Below are 23,890 nucleotides of genomic sequence, written 5' to 3'. Positions count from 1 at the left end.
CATTGTTAAAATATATGTCTGTCTCTATTAAGTCAAACAACTATTCCCTTAGATCATTTCTTCTAAACTGAGGGCATATTCTTTGTTCTCCATTTCCTGCGGGCATTCTACAGAAAGTTCCAGAGCATCATCCTGTGGCACCTTCTCTTCAGTTTCATCCCGTTATCCGTTGCGGGAGCTCACCGGCCTATCACTCCACAATATTGACTGTCAGAGTTGTCACAATTGCCTGTTCTTACATTGCTGTGCAACTGAACTTTTGTACTGGTTTTCTATGGAAGGCTCCAAAGTATCTTCATATGGCAACTGATCAGATGTCTCCTGCTGTTCTGTTTCTCCTTATTTGGAGAACTCCTTGTTCCATCATGTTGTGATATAACCTATGTTGGACTTTCTACACTAAATCCTTCACTTTGAAGGTATTCCATAACTTCAGCTTCTATTTTTTTTTACTTCTGCTTTACTAAGCTTTTGTTCTGCGTTTCCTCTTTGTGATCTTATTGTTTGTATTGCGAAATTTTCCATATCTGGATACGTCTGCCTGTATTTCTCTTTGAATATCTTAGGGGCTGCTTTTTTATATTGATTTATTTGGCTTTCTCCTTTGCATAAATATTGCACCATGTCAGATCTTTCTTTTTCATCTCCATGTTTCTTTTTTATACCTTTCAAAAATCTCAATGTTTTTTTTTTCTTTATATTTTCTCACGTCCTCAGTTGCTTCTTTTTCCAAACGGCCCAAGGTTTCTTGGTCTCTATAATGTTTTTCATAAATCTGTTGTATTAATGAACACAATTTCTTATCTGAAGCTTCTGACAGTTTCTTGTGCAACTATTTTTCTTTCCTCTAATTTCTAATACTTTTTTATATCTTCTGTCTGGAAATTCTGGGGTTCTTGCGTAATAGTAACAACACATCATTTCTTTCTTATCCTGAAGTCCAGCCAATCGGTTTGTGATTTTTGTGGACTGCTACTTTCCGTTTACAATGGGGGCCATCTTCTACATGGGTTGATATGATGATTCTCCACTACTGTTTGATAACCCCAAATATTTTCAAAGGAAGTCGTCTCTGTGAATGCCCTGTATACCTGAATAAGATCTCTTCTTAAGTACCTATAGAGCATCTCAGATAGATGTGGAAGGTACAACCTAAACAAGTACGGATGTAGGACAGAGCCCTTTGGGCACCGTGGCTGTAACATAGGGTTTCATCTTGTGGTACTCCAGTGCTAAAAACACTTTAGCCTGTTGGTCTTGAATGGTTCTGTCTTTCACATAGTTTATGTTTGCGAACCATACTAGAGTGTTTTCTCCAAATTGTAGGTTATACAGCTTTTGTAGTAGAATGTTGCAGTCTGCAGTCTCAAAGGCTCTTATCAAGAAAGGTACCTGCTGAAGTAGCCCTTCTTTCATGTTTCTGTAGATTATATCTATGGCAGTAATTAGGACTGTCATTGTGCTAAATGAGTTTTTAAATCCATGCTGCTCATTGCATAATAGATCATACTTCTTTATTTGGCTTAATAGTTGCTTATAATACGCTGAAGAAAATTATACTGACGGAAATATCAAAAATGAAATACATGCTCTTAACTGAAGTTGTTCCAATATCTAGGGTATCAAGTAAACACTGTCAGTGTTTTGCAGCCAAGTTGGAAAAATATACTATATTTTCCAAAGGAAGGTAGGGTCAAGCACTGCTTTGAAAGTACAGAGACATTTACCCTAAACCTAGAACTAACATATACAATAATATCTTAAGTAATCCCAGTGCACCTTGCTGGAGCAGCTGTTCTGGGTTAAAACTAGGCCATACATGGCTGTAGTATGCAAAATAAAATACCCAGCCTTTATAGCTGGATATCTCTCCATCTCCATCCTAATTGACGTAACTGAAAAACCGTCTTTAAAATCACACACAAGATGAAGAAATACCTTCTGGGTACAACACTGTCTGTAATGACCGTTCTGGTAAAAGAGCTTTCGGTGTTCTGTTTTATTTTCAAAAGCTTTTTAGTGTGACAGTGCACCTCAAGCAAACATCAAGAATGGTAAAATCCTAGCAGCTGAACTTGTAACTCAAACAAAAGTTATGTATAGCAACATTCTATTATTTATATTAATATACGTTACTGTTTCCGTGAAATATGTTGGTCTCTGAGGACATACGATCTTGACTAACTACAATTATATTTCTTCAAACGGTAATCCTAGATGACCTTAATATTGATTGGCCAAAGTATTCTCATAAAACTCTTCAGTCCAACCATCTACATGAATTAACACAGCTGATATGTATGACCAGAATAACAGATGAATGTAATGGAAAACAAAGTATCTTGGACTGGATGTTAACATCAGAAGTCATCAAAATTATCCATGTAGGGGCAGGAATTCAGCAATTTTTGTAGTGCCTGATTATAGTAGCAAAGAATATATATGTGATGTGTATTGTATTTAAAAGGGAAAATATTAAAATGTTTTTTCTTTTCTGTTGGTATATGTTTGCTGATGTCTTAAGTGATAAGTGACAACGTAAACAAAACTAGTTGGAGGTTTATGTTCCTAACACAGCATAGTCCCAGGTAAAGGAATAAATTGCTACTACGAGACAAAGTACGAGTGTGGCTGCCTTTTAAGGCTTGTCTTGATGACCTGACAGACACAAATTTGCAACAGGATTAATCATGTAAGGCCCAGCTTGAATTTAGGTGGTAAACAGTATTGAGTGTGTGACAGGTGTGAACGTGGCTGGGTGTCTTATGGCCCACCTGATTTACGTGAACGTGGCTGGGTGTCTTATGGTCACCTGATGTACTTGCATAGTATTTCTGCTTGACTTAGCTTTCTTTACAGCAGAGGGCAATGTTGCTACATTGTTTTAAGTACAACATTTTACAGCATATTCTTTCATTTAAGAAAACAAGCTTGTAGTTACCATTCATATTTACACATGACAGAATTATTTACCAAATTCTGTCTGGCTAGGCTGGCAGCCTTCACAATCCCCTTTGGGAAAAACCCAGTTCCCATGAATTACCACATTGATGGTAGTCCACTGAACACAGAAGGTGTTATAAGAGATCTGGGAACACAGGTTGACTGCAACCTCTCTTTTTTGACCACCTCATTGCCACTGTGGTCAAAGTCCTTCTATGTGGCCCATCTCATTACTAAGGGATTTGCATCCAGGAAGAAAGAGGTTGTTGTCTCCCTCTACGCTTCCCTTATTAGGCCAATCATAGAGTACAATGCCCCATTTGGTATGTACCTCACTAGACACCTGCAACAACTGGAGAGGCCGAAAAAGTACCTCACAAAGAGGATCCTAGACCTTAAACACTTGTCATATATAGACAGACTCAAAAAACTCCAACTATTCTCGGTCTCATATCGCCTACTTAGAGACGATTTTGCTTGACTTACAAAGCCACGTCTGACCCAGCTTTGTTAGAAATGCTACATCTAAAGAAATCCCAATCCCTCCGCACCACACGGTCCAGAGACCTCAACCTCATTACCAGAATCAACAGAACATGCTGGAGGGACAGGTTCATAACCCAGAGACTGCCCTTGCTATAGAATAGACCTCCCATACATGTCAAGCAGAGCCCCTCACTGGCCCTCTTCAAGAGAAATCTTGATGAGTGCAAGGGAAATAGAAAATTCACCCCGGGATTACTCCAGTGGCTCTACTCGATATAGGCACTGGGAACTAAGGTCTCGGGGCATGATGCCAGAGTAATCCTATGAGCTAGGCTTGTAAAGGCTCCAGGGCCTAGTACACACCTATGAACCCCTTGTGTTTGTCCTTATTTGTCCTCTTCAGGCTACTGAATGTTCACTCTGCTTCATTTTATCTGTCAGACTAATTTCCGCATCATTTTCCTGTACTTTCCTGACGCATCTATTGTCTGTACTTTCTGCCTTTGGATTTACTGAAATGAACTTCATTAACAACTTTTACTGTCTCTTGCCATGTAGCCAGGTGACTATATGTGTGCGTATGGAATGATGTAAGTTGTTTTCATACCCGACTTCTAACCTTGCTGAGTTGTTATTGTGTGCTCATGTACTTGGATGTGACCCATCAAATACTGCTATGTATGGCATTGCACAATAATTTTTATTTGTATTCATTCCTTGTAGCCTCCAGCTCTTAATTTGTGGAACAGTGCACTTTTTTATAACGACACAAAATGTTTGTTTCATGATTGCACCTTCATTTCTTGTTCTTACTGCAAAGTATTGTTCGAGCTTTTTCTCCTTGGGATTCTGTTGGAAACGGGCTTTACCAAGTGGGGTATTCTTGACCAGCAGATGTAAATAATGCACAACAGGTGTGACTTTATTGCACAGGATTGGACAAATTGTGCTAGAAGAGTTTGTAGACTGTTTTTTTTCTGTTGCTCAACCTCCTTTGTTTCCCCATGAAACCACCTGCTGTACCTTCAGATAGTCGCTGTTGTGAAGGCTTAAATGATCTCACCTGACAAGAATGACTCTGCTAGTAGGTGCTTTCAGGCTGTTATTATTATACGGGATAGTGGTCTGGTATTCTTGCTTATACTGTGCTTCACCACTCTGGTATCTCCCTGGTAGGAAATCCACCCAAGTAGCAGTGAAGAGGTGGACTCCACATATGGTGCTCACATACAAAACAGTAGACCAACCTCATCTTAACATATTCACTATTGCCTTCCAACTGTCGTGCCCTGCCAGCTGTAGTTAACTGTAGGTTTTAATTGATAAGTTGAAGATACACTAGCTTCACTGTCATTTTTCTATTGAACCTCCATCCTGGCTTATATCAGATATCTGTCCCCCCAACACACCCACCCCCACACATCTTCACACACACCCACATCTACCTGTCCTAATTCTACACTTTGAGCCCTCTCCCGTGTCCTCAGTTACCTTAATGTTATAGGACTCCTTGTAACCCCTAAGTCTTGCTTCCTTCACTTTTCTGTAGCTGTGTGCCACTCCCACATTTTAGACACAAATGACTTGGAAAAAGGATGTAGGAAACAGACGACCACTGGTACCACTCCACAAGTGTTTATTTAGCACTTTTGTTTTGATGAATGTCACACTTCTTCAGAACATTTCTGAAGTCTGACATTCATTAAGACAAAAGTGCTAAATAAACACTTGTGGAGTGGTACCAGTGGTTGTCTGTTTCTTACATCCTTTTTCAAGTCGGTGGTGGTTTTTTGTGGTTTTACTTTAGGCACACATCATATCACCTTTGAGATCACAGTGGTTACCGTTGCAATTTGCCTTGTAATCTCCACATCATGCAGTCCCCTCATTCTGTTTTTGTATCCTATTCCCTGCCCCCTCTACTTGCACCAAGACAACAAAGAACAGAGTGGGTGTAACATGGTGGGTACAAGGTTCCCTTTTGATATATATAATTGCTCCCAGCATCCATATGACTTTAGCTGTTACCCTTTTATGTCATTGTGTATGCATTCTGTATTATTTACATTTTGAGTTTATGAACAGATGCCTAGGTTGCTGTTGATGCATCTAATATTTTCTTTAATGAATCTATATTCAGTGTGCATTGCACGTACCTCACTGCTGTTCTTGTTTAGTGAATCTGTATTCAGTGTGCATTGCACGTACCTCACTGCTGTTCTTGTTTAGTGAATCTGTATTCGGTGTGCATTGCACGTACCTCACTGCTGTTCTTGTTTAGTGAATCTGTATTGATTGTGCATTGCGTACCTCACTGCTGTTCTTGTTTAGTGAATCTGTATTCGTGTGCATTGCGTACCTCACTGCTGTTCTTGTTTAGTGAATCTGTATTCAGTGTGCATTGCACGTACCTCACTGCTGTTCTTGTTTAGTGAATCTGTATTCAGTGTGCATTGCACGTACCTCACTGCTGTTCTTGTTTAGTGAATCTGTATTCAGTGTGCATTGCGTACCTCACTGCTGTTCTTGTTTAGTGAATCTGTATTCAGTGTGCATTGCACGTACCTCACTGCTGTTCTTGTTTAGTGAATCTGTATTCAGTGTGCATTGCACGTACCTCACTGCTGTTCTTGTTTAGTGAATCTGTATTCAGTGTGCATTGCACGTACCTCACTGCTGTTCTTGTTTAGTGAATCTGTATTCAGTGTGCATTGCGTACGTCACTGCTGTTCTTGTTTAGTGAATCTGTATTCAGTGTGCATTGCACGTACCTCACTGCTGTTCTTGTTTAGTGAATCTGTATTCAGTGTGCATTGCACGTACCTCACTGCTGTTCTTGTTTAGTGAATCTGTATTCAGTGTGCATTGCACGTACCTCACTGCTGTTCTTGTTTAGTGAATCTGTATTGATTGTGCATTGCACGTACCTCACTGCTGTTCTTGTTTAGTGAATCTGTATTCGATTGTGCATTGCACGTACCTCACTGCTGTTCTTGTTTAGTGAATCTGTATTCGATTGTGCATTGCACGTACCTCACTGCTGTTCTTGTTTAGTGAATCTGTATTCGGTGTGCATTGCACGTACCTCACTGCTGTTCTTGTTTAGTGAATCTGTATTCGGTGTGCATTGCACGTACCTCACTGCTGTTCTTGTTTAGTGAATCTGTATTCGGTGTGCATTGCACGTACCTCACTGCTGTTCTTGTTTAGTGAATCTGTATTCGGTGTGCAGTGCACATACTTCATTGTCTTCTCCTCTTAGATCATGTATCAGTCACAATGTCACTTCCACAACAGCACAAACAAAATAAATCAAAAGTCCAAAAAAAGTTGTCATGCTCCAGATGAACAGCAGCAACTTTATTGTAGAACAGTAAAACAAACAGACTATCCCAGTTAGTGCTAACCGGGATTATCTGTTTTGTTTTACTGTTCTACAATAAATTTGCTATTGTTCATCTGGAGCCTGACAACTTTTTTTGGATCAGTCACAATGTATCAAACTACAGTTGTCACAACATAAACATTGTATATATGAATTTCTCCAGTTGTTAAGTTCTTTTGACACGTATCCGTTTTCTTCTCTTTCAAGGTAGTTATGTATGCTCATTTTTATGCCCAGAAAAATGATAATTTCTATTGTGCAGTAATTCCCAATAAACCTTATATGTCTGAAGCTTTTTACTCCTGGGCATTCACTGTAAATGAGCTTTGCCTAGCTGGACTTCCCAGTCCACAAATAACACAAATATTTACCAGTGCTGGCCTTGAGTTCATGTTAAAAATGTGTCTAAGTCACAGACCCTATGCTTAATCTTAAAACTTAAACCTTGCCTGTGATATAAATAGAACCTGCTGGAGAGATAGGTATGTATCCCAGAGACTTCCCTGTCTATGGAACAGGCTCCCCATCCATGTGAAGCAGAGTTCCTCCCTAACCCAATTCAAGTGCAACTTAGACAATTGGATGGGAAACCAGAACTTCATTCCTGGTTTGGCACCTATCTCTCTGATGCAAACAGGTAATGTGTTAATGGTTCATCTCCCAGGCCCATGGTTACACTTATCAAGTGTATCAGAACTTGTCAGAGATTTGGGATTCATGGCTAGGCTTAAAAAGGCCTTTGTGGTCATTAGCCTAGTAAACACCTATTAACCTTATATATGTTTAGCTTGGGCTGTTTCTGCTTTATTTGTCTAACCCCAATATCTTTGAAGACCTCAGATTTCCCTACTAGGACTCCTCTGGTTGTTGAATACATTAATTTATATATCTGTCAATTGATGGATGATTTATAATTGCTAAAGAGTGGAGCAAACTGGTGATCTTAACCTCAAACCTACTACAGAACGTTTGTGTATTTTTTTTTTTTGAGGGGGATTCATGTTGAGTATTGGAAAATTATCTTCCTTTCAGATGTCAATACTGTGTGATAGTTTTCTATCTTCATCTGCATTGTTTTTCTGAATGCTGTTTCTGTGTATGTATTTAATTATTTTGTTGATGAGGTAAGTTGTACTTGAGTGTAGCCTTTTTTAGGGGGGGAGCTTTGGTACTATTAGACAAAAGGGGAGAGATGACCAGGACAACAGGGAGATGATCATTCTCTTTGCAGTGAGAAATATATGCCCATATTCTTTTCAGTATGTGCCACGCGATCTTTTGTGTTAACCAGCTCAGGCAAATGGGACTTCAGTTTATTACCTCACCCAAAAGATAGTACTCTGGGATGTATACTACCCTTCTTATAGTGTGCTGCAGCGTTGTTGCTAGAATATGACTCTCTGCATATAATGTGGGGCTAGAACTCTCAGCCTTATGCTATATCCAGTCCACTGAACTGCTTGCACTGTTTCATTTGGTAAACAGTCACGTAGTATGTGGTTCAATAACCCATTTGTTACTTGAAGTTATACAGCAGATGTGAAGGAAATAGTTGTGCATTATAGACGCATTTATTGGTGAGAAGAGGGTCAAAAGAAAGAGCTGTATGACTTGTATAAATCATGGTGAGGATTTTTTTTTGGAGGGGGACTTCTACAAATCTTATAAGAATTTCTAATGGAATTTTACTGTGTTTTCCAGCAGCAGTGATGGGGGAGTTCAAGGTTCACCGTGTCCGTTTCTTCAACTATGTCCCATCTGGAATTCGCTGCATGTCTTATAACAGTCACACAGACCAGCTGGCTGTGGCACGTCTTGATGGATCTGTGGAGATTTTTAGCTTCTCCAGTAACTGCTTCCAGGAAAAGGTATTTCATACATAGTCAGAAACAAAGTGCATCTTTGTCTTTTCAGAATCTCCAATCCGGTTGTGGTTTGAGTTTGACCATCTTAGGAAAGCTCTTTGGCTAACCGGCATGTGAACTGTCGTAATCCACTTTACGGTAACTGAATAGTTTTGGCAGGTTCATATTTTCCTTGTTTTTTGACCTTTAGAGACCAACATTATTACCTGCTATTTGTTCCAGAATGATGAAATGTTTTGCTGTTTAGAACTAAACCATTTCATTCCCGTGCCAATTTTACAGAAAAGCTTGTTGGCAGAGTTTGCCTGAATTTCATAATCATTTGTTTTCAGATGCTAATTTTTCACATTTTAGTGCAGAAATTTTCTTGAGGTTGTCTGTGAAAAAATATATCTGATGTTGTAAATCTTTATTCATTCCTTACTGTTAGGACTTTGGTTCCGTCCTCAGATTCGACATGGCCATTACCAAGCTCATGCCAACCAAAAACTCTCAGCTTAGACCTACCCACAATGCCCCTTTCATAGTCTCTCCAGATCTCATTTGCCACGTTCCTCGTCAGACGTGCCAAGCCTTCTCTCAGCTAAGTGTTAGCTTTTTTGTGGTTATTTTGAGTCTTTAGTGTTTGTTAGACAGTTTTGATTGTCTAAAGTTATTTCTCATCTCTATAGCCTTCTTTTCCTGACTAAACCCTACCCCCTGTCCTGGTAGTTCGTTCATACGATCGTTGGAACTACTCCCTCTCTCCCTACCTTAGTAGGCCCTCCTCTTACCTTTTTGGTATTTCTTAGTACCATTGTTTGTACTTTTTCCTGCTATCTGTACAAAAAAAAAATGCCTTCTGTTACTGTCCTGTCTCTTGTTGCTAGATGTCCTTCAAGGATGCATCTGCAGTCCTAACAAATGGGTTGTCCTGGCCTCAGGCAGCCCTTCGGTCGGCCGGATTCCAAAGTCTGGGTCTGGCCTCGGCTGATGTCGCACTTCACCCGACGTCATAGCTGCAGTTCAGTGGGTATAAAGGCATCAGCCGACGCCATTTTCCCCAGTCTTTCTTGCCGCGTGGCGCCCGAAGCAGAAGCTGTTCGCAAGTGCCGGTCGGTCAGAACCAGAGATTGCTATACCGAAGACTTCTAAAAAGCTAAGTACCCCATTGGGGACTCTTTCCTGCCTCAGCCGATGTCAGAAAAAGTGAATAACTGTTTAACTTGTGGGAAACAAATACCTCATAAAGATTTCCACTCTTACTGCCTACCTTGTTTAGGCCCAGACCACGACGTAGCAGCTTGTCTAGCCTGTGCTTCCTTCAACCGACGAACACTTAGACGTTGGTCGGAGTTTGCAGAGGAGTTTTTCGGCTCCGCTTTTGCTTATATCATGCCGTCGGAGACTCCGACTTCACATTTAGCTAAAAAGCGTAAGGAAAAGGACCGACACTCTTGGTCCGCGGTTTCGGCCGAAACCGCGGCTAAGCCAACCGCGAGTGTCTCGGTTTCGGCCGAAGCCGAGTCTGCGGTTCTTCCTTCGGCCGAAAGCATGCCTCCTTCTACCGAGGCCTCTTCCAGCATGGCTGAATCTGCTACTGAAAATCCACCTGCTCTTACAGTTTCTCAGGATTTATAGGTTCATAGGTTCATAGGTTCATACTAGGCTATCTGCCCGAGGGCATTTACAAGCCTAGCCCATAGTTTTGTGGCTTACGCCACCCCTTTAGTATGGGGAACTATACCCATTATTTTGCTGTGCCTCTGTTGAGCAGTGACACTGAGGTAATCCCTGGGGTATATCTGCGATCTCCCATCCATTGGTCAAGATTTCTCTTGAACAAGGCCAGCGAGCAGATACTATCCCCTTAGATGTGTCTACTCCTGCACGTGGAGCTGCTAGGCCCCCTGCATCCATGTCAATTAAGGCTTTTGCCAGGGCTAAAGCAGCTAAATCTACAAAGGCCGTGCCTGCTAAAGCCCCCTCTCACAGGCCTAGCTCTAGTACTCAAATGCTTAGTCTAGCAGTGGATCTCATTTCTTTGATCAGGGGAACCCAGTCTCACCCTGACAGGGCCTCTCACCCACCTCCAGAGAAGAGGCTTAGAGCAGAGCCCCCTGAGCCAGTTTCTTCAGATTATTCCTCTGATGATTCAGAAAATACAAATCCTCCAGAGGGCCCTTATTCTCCATATGAGGACTATGATGCAGAGGATTCCATACCTTCTGCCTCTCCTCCTGAGGAATTTTCTTTTGGCGAAACCTTGCATGCTATGAGGGAACAATTTCAATGGCAGGGCCAGGATTTTTCAGACTCTAGGAAAAGGCTTAGGACCTTTTTGCATTTACCACAGCATAGGCCTTTAGCTATTCCTCCAGTACTTACAGTTGTGGATGATGCATTTAATGATGCTTGTACTGCCCCTGACTCACTGCCTCCGGCCCCTGCTAAGCCCGACAGATTCTACAGGGTTCCGGACACACATTATCATTTGTATAAGGCTCCTATTGCAGATCCTGAAACTATTTCACAGGGCCCCAAAGCTGTAGCAGCTGCCTCTGCCAAAAACCCCCTCCCTTCTGAAAGAGAATCTAGGGCATTGGAGAGATGAGGTAAAAAAGTTTATACTTCTGCTACTCTTTCGGCTAGGGCCTTAAACTGTCAATTCCACATGATTCAGTATCAGGAATTTCTGTTAGATCAGCTCACTAAAAAACTGTCCTCGCCTGAACCTTTAGACCGTAAGTCCCTTCAGGATTTGGTGCATAACACTCAGCAGGTCAGTAATCATTCCTTAAAATGCGGCTATGATGCACTGGAGGCTTCCTTTAGATCAGCTATGACTGGTACAGTGATCAGAAGGCATGCATGGTTAAAAGAGCAATCCTTACCAGACCACGTAAAGTCAAAGCTTCTAGATGCTCCCATGGAAAAGCACAGTTTGTTTGGTTCCCCTGCACAGCAAGTGTTGAAGAAGGTGGAAGAAAAAGCTAAATCTGTCCAGACAGTCAAGGATTTCTTACAGGTCCAGCCTCCGAGGTTTAGTAGGAACTGGCCTTCCAAGAATTGGTCCTTTCCAGACACCACCAGAGCACAGAGAAGCAAAAATAGACGCCCTAGAGGCAGAGGTCAATCCAGAGGTGCCTACAGGGGACGTCAGTGGCAGCCTAACAGCCAGAGAACTACTGCCACAGATCCAGCCACTACCACTTCTACAGGACAATCACAGTGACTTGGCTATGAAACCGCCTACCAGGGAACAACTGGGAGCACCCTTAGGCGGAAAATTAGCCTTATTTTCAGTAAATTGGCATTACATTACAGGAGACAAATGGATTTTACAGACAATAGACAAGGTCTACAGGTTTCACTTCCATACTCTTCCAAGGAAGCGAGGAATGCCAAACCTACCTCCAAACCAAAGGACAAACGCTCTACAACAAATAGACCACTTACTAAGGATGAGAGCTATAGAAAAGGTACCGGCTATGGAACAAGGACAAGGATTTTATTCAAGGCTTTTCCTGGTACCAAGAAAGGAGAACCAATGGAGACCTATCCTCGACCTGTCCGCTCTAAACACATATCTCATTGTTCCAAAATTCAAAATGCTGACCCTACAGCAACTTCTTCCCATGCTGGGCAAGGAGTCTTGGCTGGTGACTCTGGATCTCAAGGAGGCATACCTGCACGTCCCCATACGACCAAATTGCAGAAGATACCTCAGATTTCTTGCAGGATCAGAGCATTATCAATTCTCAGCATTGCCTTTTGGCTTATCTACTGTGCCCAGAGTATTCACGAAATGCCTGGCATCAGTAATTGCTCATTGCAGGCTTCAGGGAATTCAAATTTATCCATACCTGGACGACTGCCTGTTACAAGCGGACAGCAAAGACAAATTAACAAAAGATTTGAAAAAGGTTATTCACCTGCTGCAAGCCCTGGGATACACAGTCAACACAAAAAAGTCAAGGCTGATACCATCCCAAAGGATAACCTTCCTGGGTGCAGAACTGGACACATCAAACCAGATGGCATTCCTCACAGCAGAAAAACAGAAGCAGCTACCACTCTATTTCATGGCATTAACAGCGCAGAACCAGCTTACAGCAAGAAAAATCCTGCAAACCCTGGGCTACATGGCATCCTGCATAATATTAATTCCACATGCCAGACTACATATGAGGAAGTTGCAATGGTACCTGAGGAATTTATGGTCTCAGCACAAGCACAGCCTAGAAACCAAAATTCCAATAATTCCATGCCTGAAGCAAGAATTCCAGTGGTGGGCCCAGGCCTGTCAATTGAACAAAGGACTGCCCTTCCACAGGCCTCACCCAAGCCAGACTATCACCACGGATGCCTCAGACCTCGGTTGGGGGGCACACATGGTGGACAAGTGCATACAAGGCTTATGGACTCAAAACCAGATGAACCTACACATAAATCAAAAAGAGATGCTGGCAGTAAAACAGGCAATTCAGACCATTTCTACAGCAGGGTCATTTGCTGATAAGGACGGACAACACCACAGTTATGTGGTATATCAACAAACAGGGAGGCACACATTCATATCCTCTATGCCGGATGGCAATGGACCTCTGGAATGTGGCCCTGAGCCTCAACATTCAGCTCCAAGCCATATTCGTGCCAGGAAAAGAAAATATACTAGCGGACACCTTAAGCAGAACCACCACGGATGCCCACGAATGGATGTTGCATCCAGACATCTTCAAAACCATCACAAGGAAATGGGGACTGCCAGAAATAGACCTGTTCGCATCCCCACACAACCACCAATTGAAAAAATTCTGCACAAGGACATACCACCTACTTGCTTGGAAGGTGGACTCCCTATCCTTCAGTTGGGAAAACCTGACAGCATATGCATTCCCACCTCTTCCTTTGATGCACAAAGTGCTACTGAAGATCAAAGAAGATCACCCGAGGATCATCTTGATAGCTCCAGATTGGCCGAGGCAACATTGGTACCCGCTACTGAGGAGTATGTCCGGGAACACGCATGGCCTCTACCCCTACTACCTCTACTGCTAACACAGAACAACTTCAAAATCCTGCATCCAAACTTGAAAACACTGCAGCTAGCTGCCTGGAACATTACATAAGGAAAAATAACCCAGATTTATCTCAAAGGGTTAAAGACATTATCTTGGAGGCTCGCAGACCCTCAACAAGGAAAACTTATTCAGCAAAATGGAAAAGATATCTCATTTGGAGTGCAACAAAAGGAGTAGATGCATCATTGGCAAACATAGCTAACATCCTGGAATACTTAGCAGAGCTTTTCCACAATGGTCTGTCTTACTCCTCCATTAAGATTCATGCATCAGCAATTTCAGCAGAATACAACATGGATCCTCCAGTCTTTTCTCAACCTCTACTCAGGCAGTTTCTCAGAGGAATTAAAAATGTAAAGCCACCAAGGAAACCACCATTTCCTACATGGGACTTGAACTTTGTGTTAGAAAAGTTGACACTTCCCCCCTTTTGAACCAGCAGCAACAGCAGAATTACAGTACTTATCTTGGAAGACTGCATTCCTGCTTGCAATCACTTCAGCTAGAAGGGTTTCTGAATTACAGGCATTAATGGCAGTACAGCCCTTCCTTATCTTCCATCAGGATAGTGTCCATGAGAACTAATCCTACCTTTATGCCAAAGGTGGTCTCCAGGGTATCATTAAACCAAGCAATACACCTACCAACATTCTTCCCCAACCCACAGAACAGGGGGAAAGATTGCTGCATACCTTGGATGTACACAGACAATTGCGCTACTACCTGGACAGAACCAAGAACAATAGAAAAACTGACCAGCTTCTGGTAGCATATGCAACAGGAATGGAAGGAAAAGCAATTTCAAAACAAACAATCTCAAAATGGATAGGAAATTGCATTAGATTTTGTTACTCTTTTCATGGAAAGGCAACTCCAGAAAACATCAGACCTCATTCCACAAGGGCTACAGCCACTACTACAGCTTTCTTACGAGGAGTGGCTACCAAAGACATTTTAGAGGCTGCTACTTGGAGCTCCGTGCATACATTTGCCAAGCATTATAATCTACCTTTATACTCCAGATCCCGAGCAGGTTTTGCCACTGCTGTTTTGCAAGGGATCTTAACTACACCATAAACTCTTAGTGCCTCCTTAGTGCCTCCTCCCCAGTTTGGCTATGGTATTCTACCCATTTGTTAGGACTGCAGATGCATCCTTGAAGGACATAGTACAGTTTTGTACCTACCATAAATGTAGATGTCCGAGAGGTATGTATCTGCAGTCAGGATTACCCACCCTCCTTCCCCTCTGTGGTACTCCTAGGGTATTTGCCCATCTTGTAGCTAGCTGGGGGAATCTATTATGGTGTATTTGTTTGTATATATGTATATACATGTTCATTTCTATTTGCTCTCTATTGTTTGGAAACATTTGCATTTATCCAAATTTAGCCTTCCTAGAGGGCACCTGGCATCTGGGGCAAGAAACACTGAGGAAAATGGCATCGGCTGATGCCTTTATACCCGCTGAACTGCAGCTATGACGTCGGGTGAAGTGCGACATCAGCCGAGGCCAGACCCAGACTTTGGAATCCGGCCGACCGAAGGGCTGCCTGAGGCCAGGACAACCCATTTGTTAGGACTGCAGATGCATACCTCTCGGACATCTACATTTATGGTAGGTACAAAACTGTACTTTATAGTTTGTTGTGTGGTTGTGCTAGTGTGTTATAATGGCGGATAAGGCTAACCTTGGTTTCAAACAGTGTGATAAGTGCGGGTGTAAAATGCGCAATTCTGACAGCCACGCCCAGTGTGTTTACTGTTTGGGTGTTGACCACCTTAATGTTTCTTGTGACATTTGTTCTAGCTTCAGCAACCATACGTTGGCGGAATGCAAGAGCAAGCTGATTCTAAAGGGTATGCTGAAATCACCCTTTGCAGAGGCTCTTTTTGGGACGGAGGTCTCACCACCTCCTAAGCATAAAGATGTAAAAAGGCATAACGAGAAATGGAGTCTTCCAGTTCTGACATCCCCGTCCTCCTCGGAACCGAGTCGACACCGGGCTTCTCCCACACCGTCGGTGCAGACAGCTTCGGCACCAAGGTCCCTGTCTTCTCCCTCAGTGCCGCCTTTGATTCTGACTTAGACTCCTTCCACTGTACCGGCCTCGGCGCCGATGTCTTACATGGCTCCACTGGTAATGACACCTTCAATTCTGAAGTTCGAGCATCTATACAGAACTAGGTATTCTCCATCTTATGACCCCTTTTTGGGACAACAATTTAGTCCCTTTCTTGAGAGACCAGACTCCCCATTGGCCGCGTCCTTCAGATCCACCAGGAGTCTTTCAGAACAGGATGTAGTGAGGGTTGTGGGCCAGCCTCTGGCAGCTAGAGGATTAACCACCCAGACCAGGTCTTCCCTCCCTCTTGGAGTAGAAGCTCTCACGGCATATTCTCCTGTCTATCCTCCTCCAACCTCCACTCAGGTTTCGGAGACTTCAGTACCGATGGCCATCCCGGTGCATACCGTCTCGGCTCCGAGAGTGGAGGCTTCCCTGTTGGCACTGATTACTCTTGGCACCATGGCTCCTTTGGAACTGGTGCACTCTCGGAGCAGTGATTGGGCTGTCGGCACTGTAGCACCTAGTTTGGTGCAGATTTTTTTCTGTGGTGCTGTCTATGACCACAGCTCTCCCGGCAGCTGCCGGTCCTCTCGGAGCTCCTCACCTGGAAGCAGGCTCCTCGGGGTGGAGTGTGACCCCAGTTCCAAGGTCGTCCTCCCCGGGCGGGCCTGCTTTCCAGGTGATGGAGAGGGTCCTTGCTTGAACAGGCTTGCAGTTGACACCATTGATATCGGAACCAACCCCCCCCCCCTCTAGCTTGCAGCTGTTCCACCCTCCTACTCTGGAATCTCGAGCACAGGAGCCGCAAGACTTGCCCTTCAAAGAAACCCTTTCTCTGAAGTCCTCCTCAGAAGATCCCACTGGGAGACGCCATGGAAGAAACTTTGCAAGAGGAAGCATCTTGATTCCCCTGAGGAATCTGTCACTGAAGACACTGATTGCAATGAGGGAGAAGGGTCCCCATGGTCTCCCCTGGAAGACGTCTCATTTGGAGACATTCTTGAGATCCTCAAGCAGAGGGGAGACTTGAAGCCCTCCAACCCTTCTTCAGTGGAATCGGTGTTCATGCGGGCTTTCTGTGCTCGGCCATCTACTTCCTGGGTGACCCCACCTGCAGATGAGCTCATTCGACTTATTGTGCAGCATGCCTGGAAGACTTTGGATAACATAGAACCCTTTCCCCGGAGGCCAGATAAAATTTTGTCCTCTCCAGAAGACCAACCCAATTGGTCCAAATAGCTGGTAGTCGATTCCATGGTCATGGCGGAGGCCACCAAGAGCGAACAATTGGAAGATAGTTCCACTGTTCATCCCCCAAACGGGGAGTCTCTGGCTATGGACAGACTGGGGAAACGGACCTACTCTTCAGCAACCTTTGCCATTTGATCGCTGAATTACCTGGCACACTTTACTCGCCTCCAAAGAGACCTGATTTCAGAAATGTCTGACTCTTTGGAAGAGGTACTGCCTGAGGAGATATGTGATACTGTTGCCTCTCAGCTAGCTACCTTGGAATCCATCTCCAACTCCTCGATACGCTTGATTTCTCACACTACTGAGGGGGCAGCTTGAGCAGCCGTATCAGGCATTGTTATGAGACAGCATGCTTGGATGCATTTGTGTGACTTTGCGGACCCCTTTAAATTTTCCTATGTCAATACACCTGTTGACTAATCTTCCCCTTTTGTTCCCAAAGTAAGAGACACACTTTCATGTAGTGAGAAGGATGGAAACACCTCGTCTGCTGTGGGCATACATTTTTCCACCACCCAGAAGTCCTACTCTGGGGAAACATAGGGGAGGAACATTGTCGTTCAAGAAGTCCCAAGGATCTTTTTGTGACCCTCATGATGAGCAATCCCCCCAAGGCAGAGGGGGCAACTCATCCAGAAGATGCACCTTTCGGGGCAGAGGGGGTCCGCTCAACCAGGGTGAAAGATATTCTTTCTCTGGCCGACCCTTACAGCACTCCTGAACAGGAGACGATTTGCTTTCCTCTGGAAGCAGTCGGGGGTTGATTTTCTCTGCACATACGGGCCTGGCAACTCGTAACGGATGCGTGGGTGCAGAGAATAATATCCAGAGGCTATCCTATCCCATTCGACCTCACTCCCAGACCTGTAAAACGAATCCCCGATGTCCCACCCAGTCAGAGGGAGGCTGCAGCCTTAGAAATCGAAAAACTGCTAAGAAAAAGAGTCATCCAGCCAGTCCCACCAGACCAAAGAAAATCTGGCTTTTACTGGAGGTTCTTTTTAGTGCCAACAAAAAACAGGAGACTGGAGACCAATCCAGGATCTCAGCTTACTAAACAAATTCATCAAACTTTAAAAATTCCAGATGGTCATGGTACGGTCCATTCTCCCCTTTCTGGGGAAGGATAACTGGATGTGCTCTATAGACCTCCAGGACGTGTATTACCACATAAAGATGGACAAACACTCCTGGAGATTTCTCCACTTCTGGCTGGGAACCGATCATTATCAGTCCAAGGTACTGCTCTTTGGTCTCTCAACAGCCCCCAGAGTGTTCACCAAATGTATTGCAGTCATAGTAGCTCATCTCCAACTACAAGGATTCCAGGTGTTTCCATATCTAGACTATGGGCTCCTTACCGCCACGACCAGGAATCTTCTCATTCTCAGTCTCTCTTACACTCAAGGCCTTGCTCTTCGGCTAGGTATCACGATCAACATGGACAAATCACATGTCTCCAACAAGAGCACTGGAATTCATTGGAACGATCTTCGACACAATGTCCTGTGAAGCTTCCCTTCCTCCTCACAGGCTTTCAAAACTAAGAAACCAGATTTAAGTTCTCTTCCCACAGATATTTGTACCAGCACGCCTTGTACTACAACTGTTGGGCTCTATGGCAGCAACCATTACCTTAGTACCACTGGCAAGGTTGCACATGAGACTATTACAGTGGCTCCTTTCATCACAATGGTCGATCTTAACCCACCCACTTGACCACATGATACGCCTTAAAAATCTTTGCAAGAAAGAAATGCTATTGTGGATGAAGCCAGAAATAAATCTTTGGTGCCGACCGTTCTACCTTCCCCAGCCCAGGGCCACGGTGACCACAGACGCTTCCCTGTTATGGTGGGGGGGGTGTATTTCCAGGGAAAGACAGTCCAAGGCACCTGGTCCCCCATGGAGGCCAGTTTGCACATAAATGTCCTGGAACTGAGGGCAGTTCTCTTAGCGTTGCAAGCATTCCACACACCCCTTCCTTCCGGGACCATTACAGTTCAATCGGACAACATGTCCGTAATCTGGTACAGCAGCAAACGAGGTGGAACCAGGTCTTAACCCCTGTGTCGGGAAGCCATGAGAATTTGGCATTGGGCGATGGCTTCCGACCGCTTTCTCATAGCAACGCACATTCCCGGGAGTTCCAGTCTTGTTGTAGACAATCTGAGCAGGCACATTTTGATGCCTCACGAGTGGTCCCTCAATCCAATAATAGCGGATCGGGTCTTTCGCCATTGGGGCAGGCTTTGCTGCGACCTGTTTGCTTCACCCCTAAACAAAAAATGCAGAAGGTATTTGCCCTGATCCCTCCTCAGGGGGAGTCACCGAGTGATGCTCTGACACAGGATTGTCCCCCGGGTTTACTGTATGCCATTCCTCTGTTCCCCCTCATCCTGAAATTTCTACAGAAAGCTCAAAGGTTGAGAAGCCAAAATGATCCTCATTGATCCCATCAAGCTGTCTCATCCTCAGGGACTGATCTACCTCAATCTCCACAGCCTTAAGCTCACAGCTTGGTTTCTCCACTTCCAATGATTGCCAGGCTACCTGATATTTCATCCCCTGTTTGCGAGATCCTTTTGTCTTCGCACAAACCATCCACCAGAAATATTTATTCCAGTAAGTGGACTAGGTTCTCTAGCTGGGCCAAAGAACATAACGTAGACCCCTTTTCCATGCCTGTTCAGAAGATCCTTCAATACCTCACTACCCTGTTGTATGCAGGAGCTTCAGCATCTACAGTTACAGTGCAATTAGCAGCTATTGCAAACTTTCACAATGGAACTGATAACATCTGTTATGTCACACTGACTGTGTAAAACCTTCATGAAAGTAGTATTGCATATTAAACCTCCTGCCAAGCCTCTTACAGAACCATGGAACTTGCCGTTGATGCTTCAGTCATTAACGAGTCCTCCATTCGAGCCTTTCAATACCTGTAATATCAAATTTTTGTCTTGGAAAACTCTACTTCTAGTAGCTCTTACCTCAGCAAGAAGAGTATCTGAGTTGCAGGCCTTGAGTGTCAAGAGACCTTACTTGATTTTTCATAGGGAAATAGTGTCCCTACGTACTGACCCCTCCTTTTTGCCCAGGGTCGTTTCTGTTTTTTTCTATTAATCTATTCACCTACCAGTTTTCTTTTCCCACCATTCAAATAGAGGGGAATAGCTTCTACATATATACTCTGTGTTCATAGGCAACTTGGTTTGTACCTGGACAGAACTAAATCTTTCAGAAAAACAGATAAATTGTTTGTGGCCTTTGCAGGACTCGGAATGGGCAAGCTTGTTTCCAAAATGACTTTATCTTCTTGGCTCAAGCACCATTACATTCATCTACCAGCAAAACAAAGTGTCTTTACCGTCCAAAATAAAGGCTCACTCTACTAGATCAATGGCTACTTCAGTGGCCTTTCATTCCAGAGCCTCTATGGATGATACCTGCGCAGCAGCCACTTGGGCAAGACCTCATACCTTTATCACTCATTAAAAATTGGATTTGGCCTCAAGGGAACGAGCATCTTTTGGTTCTCTGGTGCTCAGGAATGTCCTTCTTTAGGGCCACCCAGGACTCCGGCAGCTAGGGACTTGTCCTAACAGTAAGGAATGAATAGCTTCTTTATCTGATATTGGTAAATCTTAGTCTTACCATACCATTTCATCTGTGTTGTAGATCTTTATTCTTTCATTACTTCCCACACTCCTTCCCCCTGCCTGGACTCCTGGTGGACTTTAGGATTTCCTTATTGGTTAAGGTATCTGCCTAGACAGAGCCTCCTATTATCACTGTTATTACTTCTGTACTATTATGGCTGGCAAACTCAATCTGAAGAGACTGAGAGGGGCATTGTGGGTAGGTCTTAGCTGAGAGTTTTTGGCTGGCATGAGCTTGGTACCAGCCATGTCGGTTCTGAGGATGAAACCGAAGTCCTAACAGTAATGAATGAATAAAGATCTACAACATAGATGGAATGATGTTCATCGTGTTACACTGCTGCAGTCGTCACACTTGGGTTATCTGCCGTCAGGCGGTCCCACAGTCGGCCCGAGTTCCAAAGTCTTGGTCCGGCGTCGGTTGCTGTCGCTTCTTCCCTGACGTTAGTGCGACAAGAGTATAAAAGAGGCAGCCGACACCATTTTCTCCAGTCTTTCTTGCTGCGTGGTCCCCGAAGCAGAAGCAGTTCGCAAGTGCCGGTCAGCCGACTCCTGAGCTTTTCAAATCGAATTTCAGATCGAAGTCTTCAATAAAGCTAAGTACCCCATTGGGGAACCTTTTCTTGCCTCATTCCAGTGTCAGAAAAAGTTAATAATTGCATTTCTTGTGGGAAGCAAATACCTCATAAGGATTTTCATTCCTATTGTATCCCTTGCCTAGGCCCAGACCACGACGTCACAGGTTGTCGGTTTTGTGCTAGGTTTAACAAACGAACTATTAAACGTCGGTTTGATTTCGCACGACATTATTTTGGTAGAAAGTTTAATTATACCATGCCGTCGGAGCAACCGACTACCGGGATACATAAAAAGCACAAAGATAAGGACAGGCAGCCGAGACCCAAACCAGACACCGAGGCCTCTGCTAGGCCAGTCGCCAGTTCTCCGGTTTTCAGTGAGGCGCCTACGCAGCCCCTGACCGCTGATTTAGAACCCCAATCCCAGCCTGCATCCAACTCCCAAGCAGAGATTGCTGGACCTTCAGAGCCTTTATCTTTAGGCCCTTCCGACTCCATGGCTGATGGGGATTCCGGTGCAGTTGAAAGGCCATCAGTTGCTGAAGGTGTATTCAGACCAACTACACTTACTATTAAATCCTTTACAAAACAGAAAACTCCATTAAAAGTAAGGAAGCCTGTACATTAGTCTCCAGTGCAAGGCCCCATGCCTAAGAAACAGATGCTTAAGATGGCCGAAGACTTAATTACCCTAATCAGGGGTTCCCATCCCCCACCTGACAAAAGGCCTAGACAGGAGGAGGACTACGCTTCCTCTGACCAGGTTTCCATTTCCTCAGATTCGTCTGAGGAACAGGAGTACTCTTTTCCCCCTTATGAAGACTCTGATGCTGAAGAGTCTATTCCTTCAGCATCTCCCCCAGAAGACTACTCTTTTGGGGAAACTTAACATACCATGAGGGAACATTTCCACTGGGAAGGCCAGGATTACTCTAATTCTAAGAAAAGGCTCCGAGAGTTCCTCTTACTACCCCAGCACAGACCCCTTGCTATTCCACCTGTGTTAGACATTGTGGATGATGTTTATTCAGAATCTAGCCTTAACCCAAATTCATTACCTCTTGCACCAGCCAAACCGGACAGATACTACAGAGTCCCTCACTCACATAAATTCCTATATAAAAGCCCTGTTGCTGACCTAGAAACCATTTCCCAGGGTCCCAAAGGGGTTAAGGCCTCTATTGCTAAAAATCCTGTACCGTCTGAAAGGGATTCTAGAGCACTAGACAGATGGGGAAAGAAAGTATATACCTCAGCTACTCTGGCTATGAGGGCCTTAAATTGCCATTTTCACATGCTGAAATATCAACAGTATTTAATGTCTCAATTAAAACAAAAAATGAGCACACATACAGAGCAGCCTGATTACAAGGAAATGAGGAAATGCAAGATTTGTTGCATGTAGCTGAACAAGTCGGAAAACATACTTTGCAACGTGGATTTGATTCGTTGGAGGCTTCTTGCAGAGCAGCCTTAACAGGGTCTGTCATTCGTAGGCATGCTTGGTTAAAAGAACAAACTTTACCTGATCATGTTAAAGTAAAGTTATTGGATGCACTCTTACAGCAGGATGTTTTATTTGGTGTGAAAGCAGAAGAGGTTTTAAAGAAAATTGAGGATAAGGCAAAATCTATGCAGACGGTCAAGGATTTTTTACAGGTCCAACCCCCTCGTTTCAGCAGAAATTGGCCAACCGAAAACTGGTCCTTTCCAACTTCTGACAGACCACAGAGGGGCAAATACAGACGCCCAAAGGGCAGAGGTCAGCCACAAGGTAATTACAAGACACAATAATGGGGTGCCACAACCCAGAAAGGAGGAGAAGACAGGTCTCAAACTATCAGAAGACAATCACAATGACTTACCCCTCAGACTGCCAGGCAAATCACTCTTGGCAGCTCTCTTGGGAGGAAAACTTGCACTTTTTGCAGACAGGTCAGCTCTTTGTATCCTATGCTGCAGGATCTCAAGGAAAGCCTATATCAAAACAGACCATTTCAAAATGGATAGGACATTGTATCCGTTTCTGCTACACACACCATGGGAAACCTGTACCTGGTAACATTAGGCCTCATTCCACCAGGGCTACAGCAACATCAGCAGCCTTCCTCAGTGGGGTACCAACCAAGGATATTTTGGAACGTGCAACTTGGAGTTCAGTGCACACCTTCACCAAGCACTACCACTTACCTCTATACTCAAAAACCAGAGCTGGCTTTGCCACTGCAGTTTTGCAGGGCCTGCTAGCTTCTCCAAACCCTGTTTGGTACCAACTGCCCAGCCTTGGCTTTGGGATTCAACCCAAGTGTGATGACTGCAGCAGTGTAACACGATGAACATAGTACAGTTTTGTACCTACCATAAATGTAGATGTTAGAGTGTTCACACTGCTGCAGTCCAGGTTACCCTCCCACCTTCCCTTCTTCTTACCTGGGTTTTATCTATAACTCCCTGTTTATACAATCTCTAAGATGTATTTCTATATGGTGTATTTGCTTACAGCTACAGCTATTGTTTTCTACTTATGTAATTTACTTTGGATTATGTATTGCCTTCCTGTTTGGGAGCACCTGACATCTGGGGCAA

General features: G+C 44.0%; 1 protein-coding gene across 3 annotated transcripts in view; it reads left to right on the top strand.

Annotated features, from left to right (window-relative positions):
• The window catches only part of UTP4 (UTP4 small subunit processome component), an 881,210-nt gene that overhangs the window by 43,373 nt on the left and 813,947 nt on the right, over positions 1–23,890 (top strand). For 2 of the 3 annotated variants that reach the window (XM_044082023.1, XM_044082025.1), the window contains one exon: positions 8,516–8,682. In XM_044082023.1, coding sequence (XP_043937958.1) covers positions 8,524–8,682 — 159 coding nt within the window. In that variant the 5' untranslated portion in view covers positions 8,516–8,523. Of the gene's footprint in view, positions 1–8,515; positions 8,683–23,890 lie in introns of those variants that run through there. The other variant, XM_044082022.1, reaches the window with a different exon arrangement.

The sequence above is a fragment of the Protopterus annectens genome, chromosome 8.part1 (assembly GCF_019279795.1).
Source record: "Protopterus annectens isolate FY-2018-M chromosome 8.part1, PAN1.0, whole genome shotgun sequence".
In the NCBI taxonomy this organism is placed as follows: domain Eukaryota; kingdom Metazoa; phylum Chordata; order Ceratodontiformes; family Protopteridae; genus Protopterus; species Protopterus annectens.
Note: the sequence above shows the minus strand (reverse complement) of the source record. Positions and strands in the feature narration are given on the sequence as shown.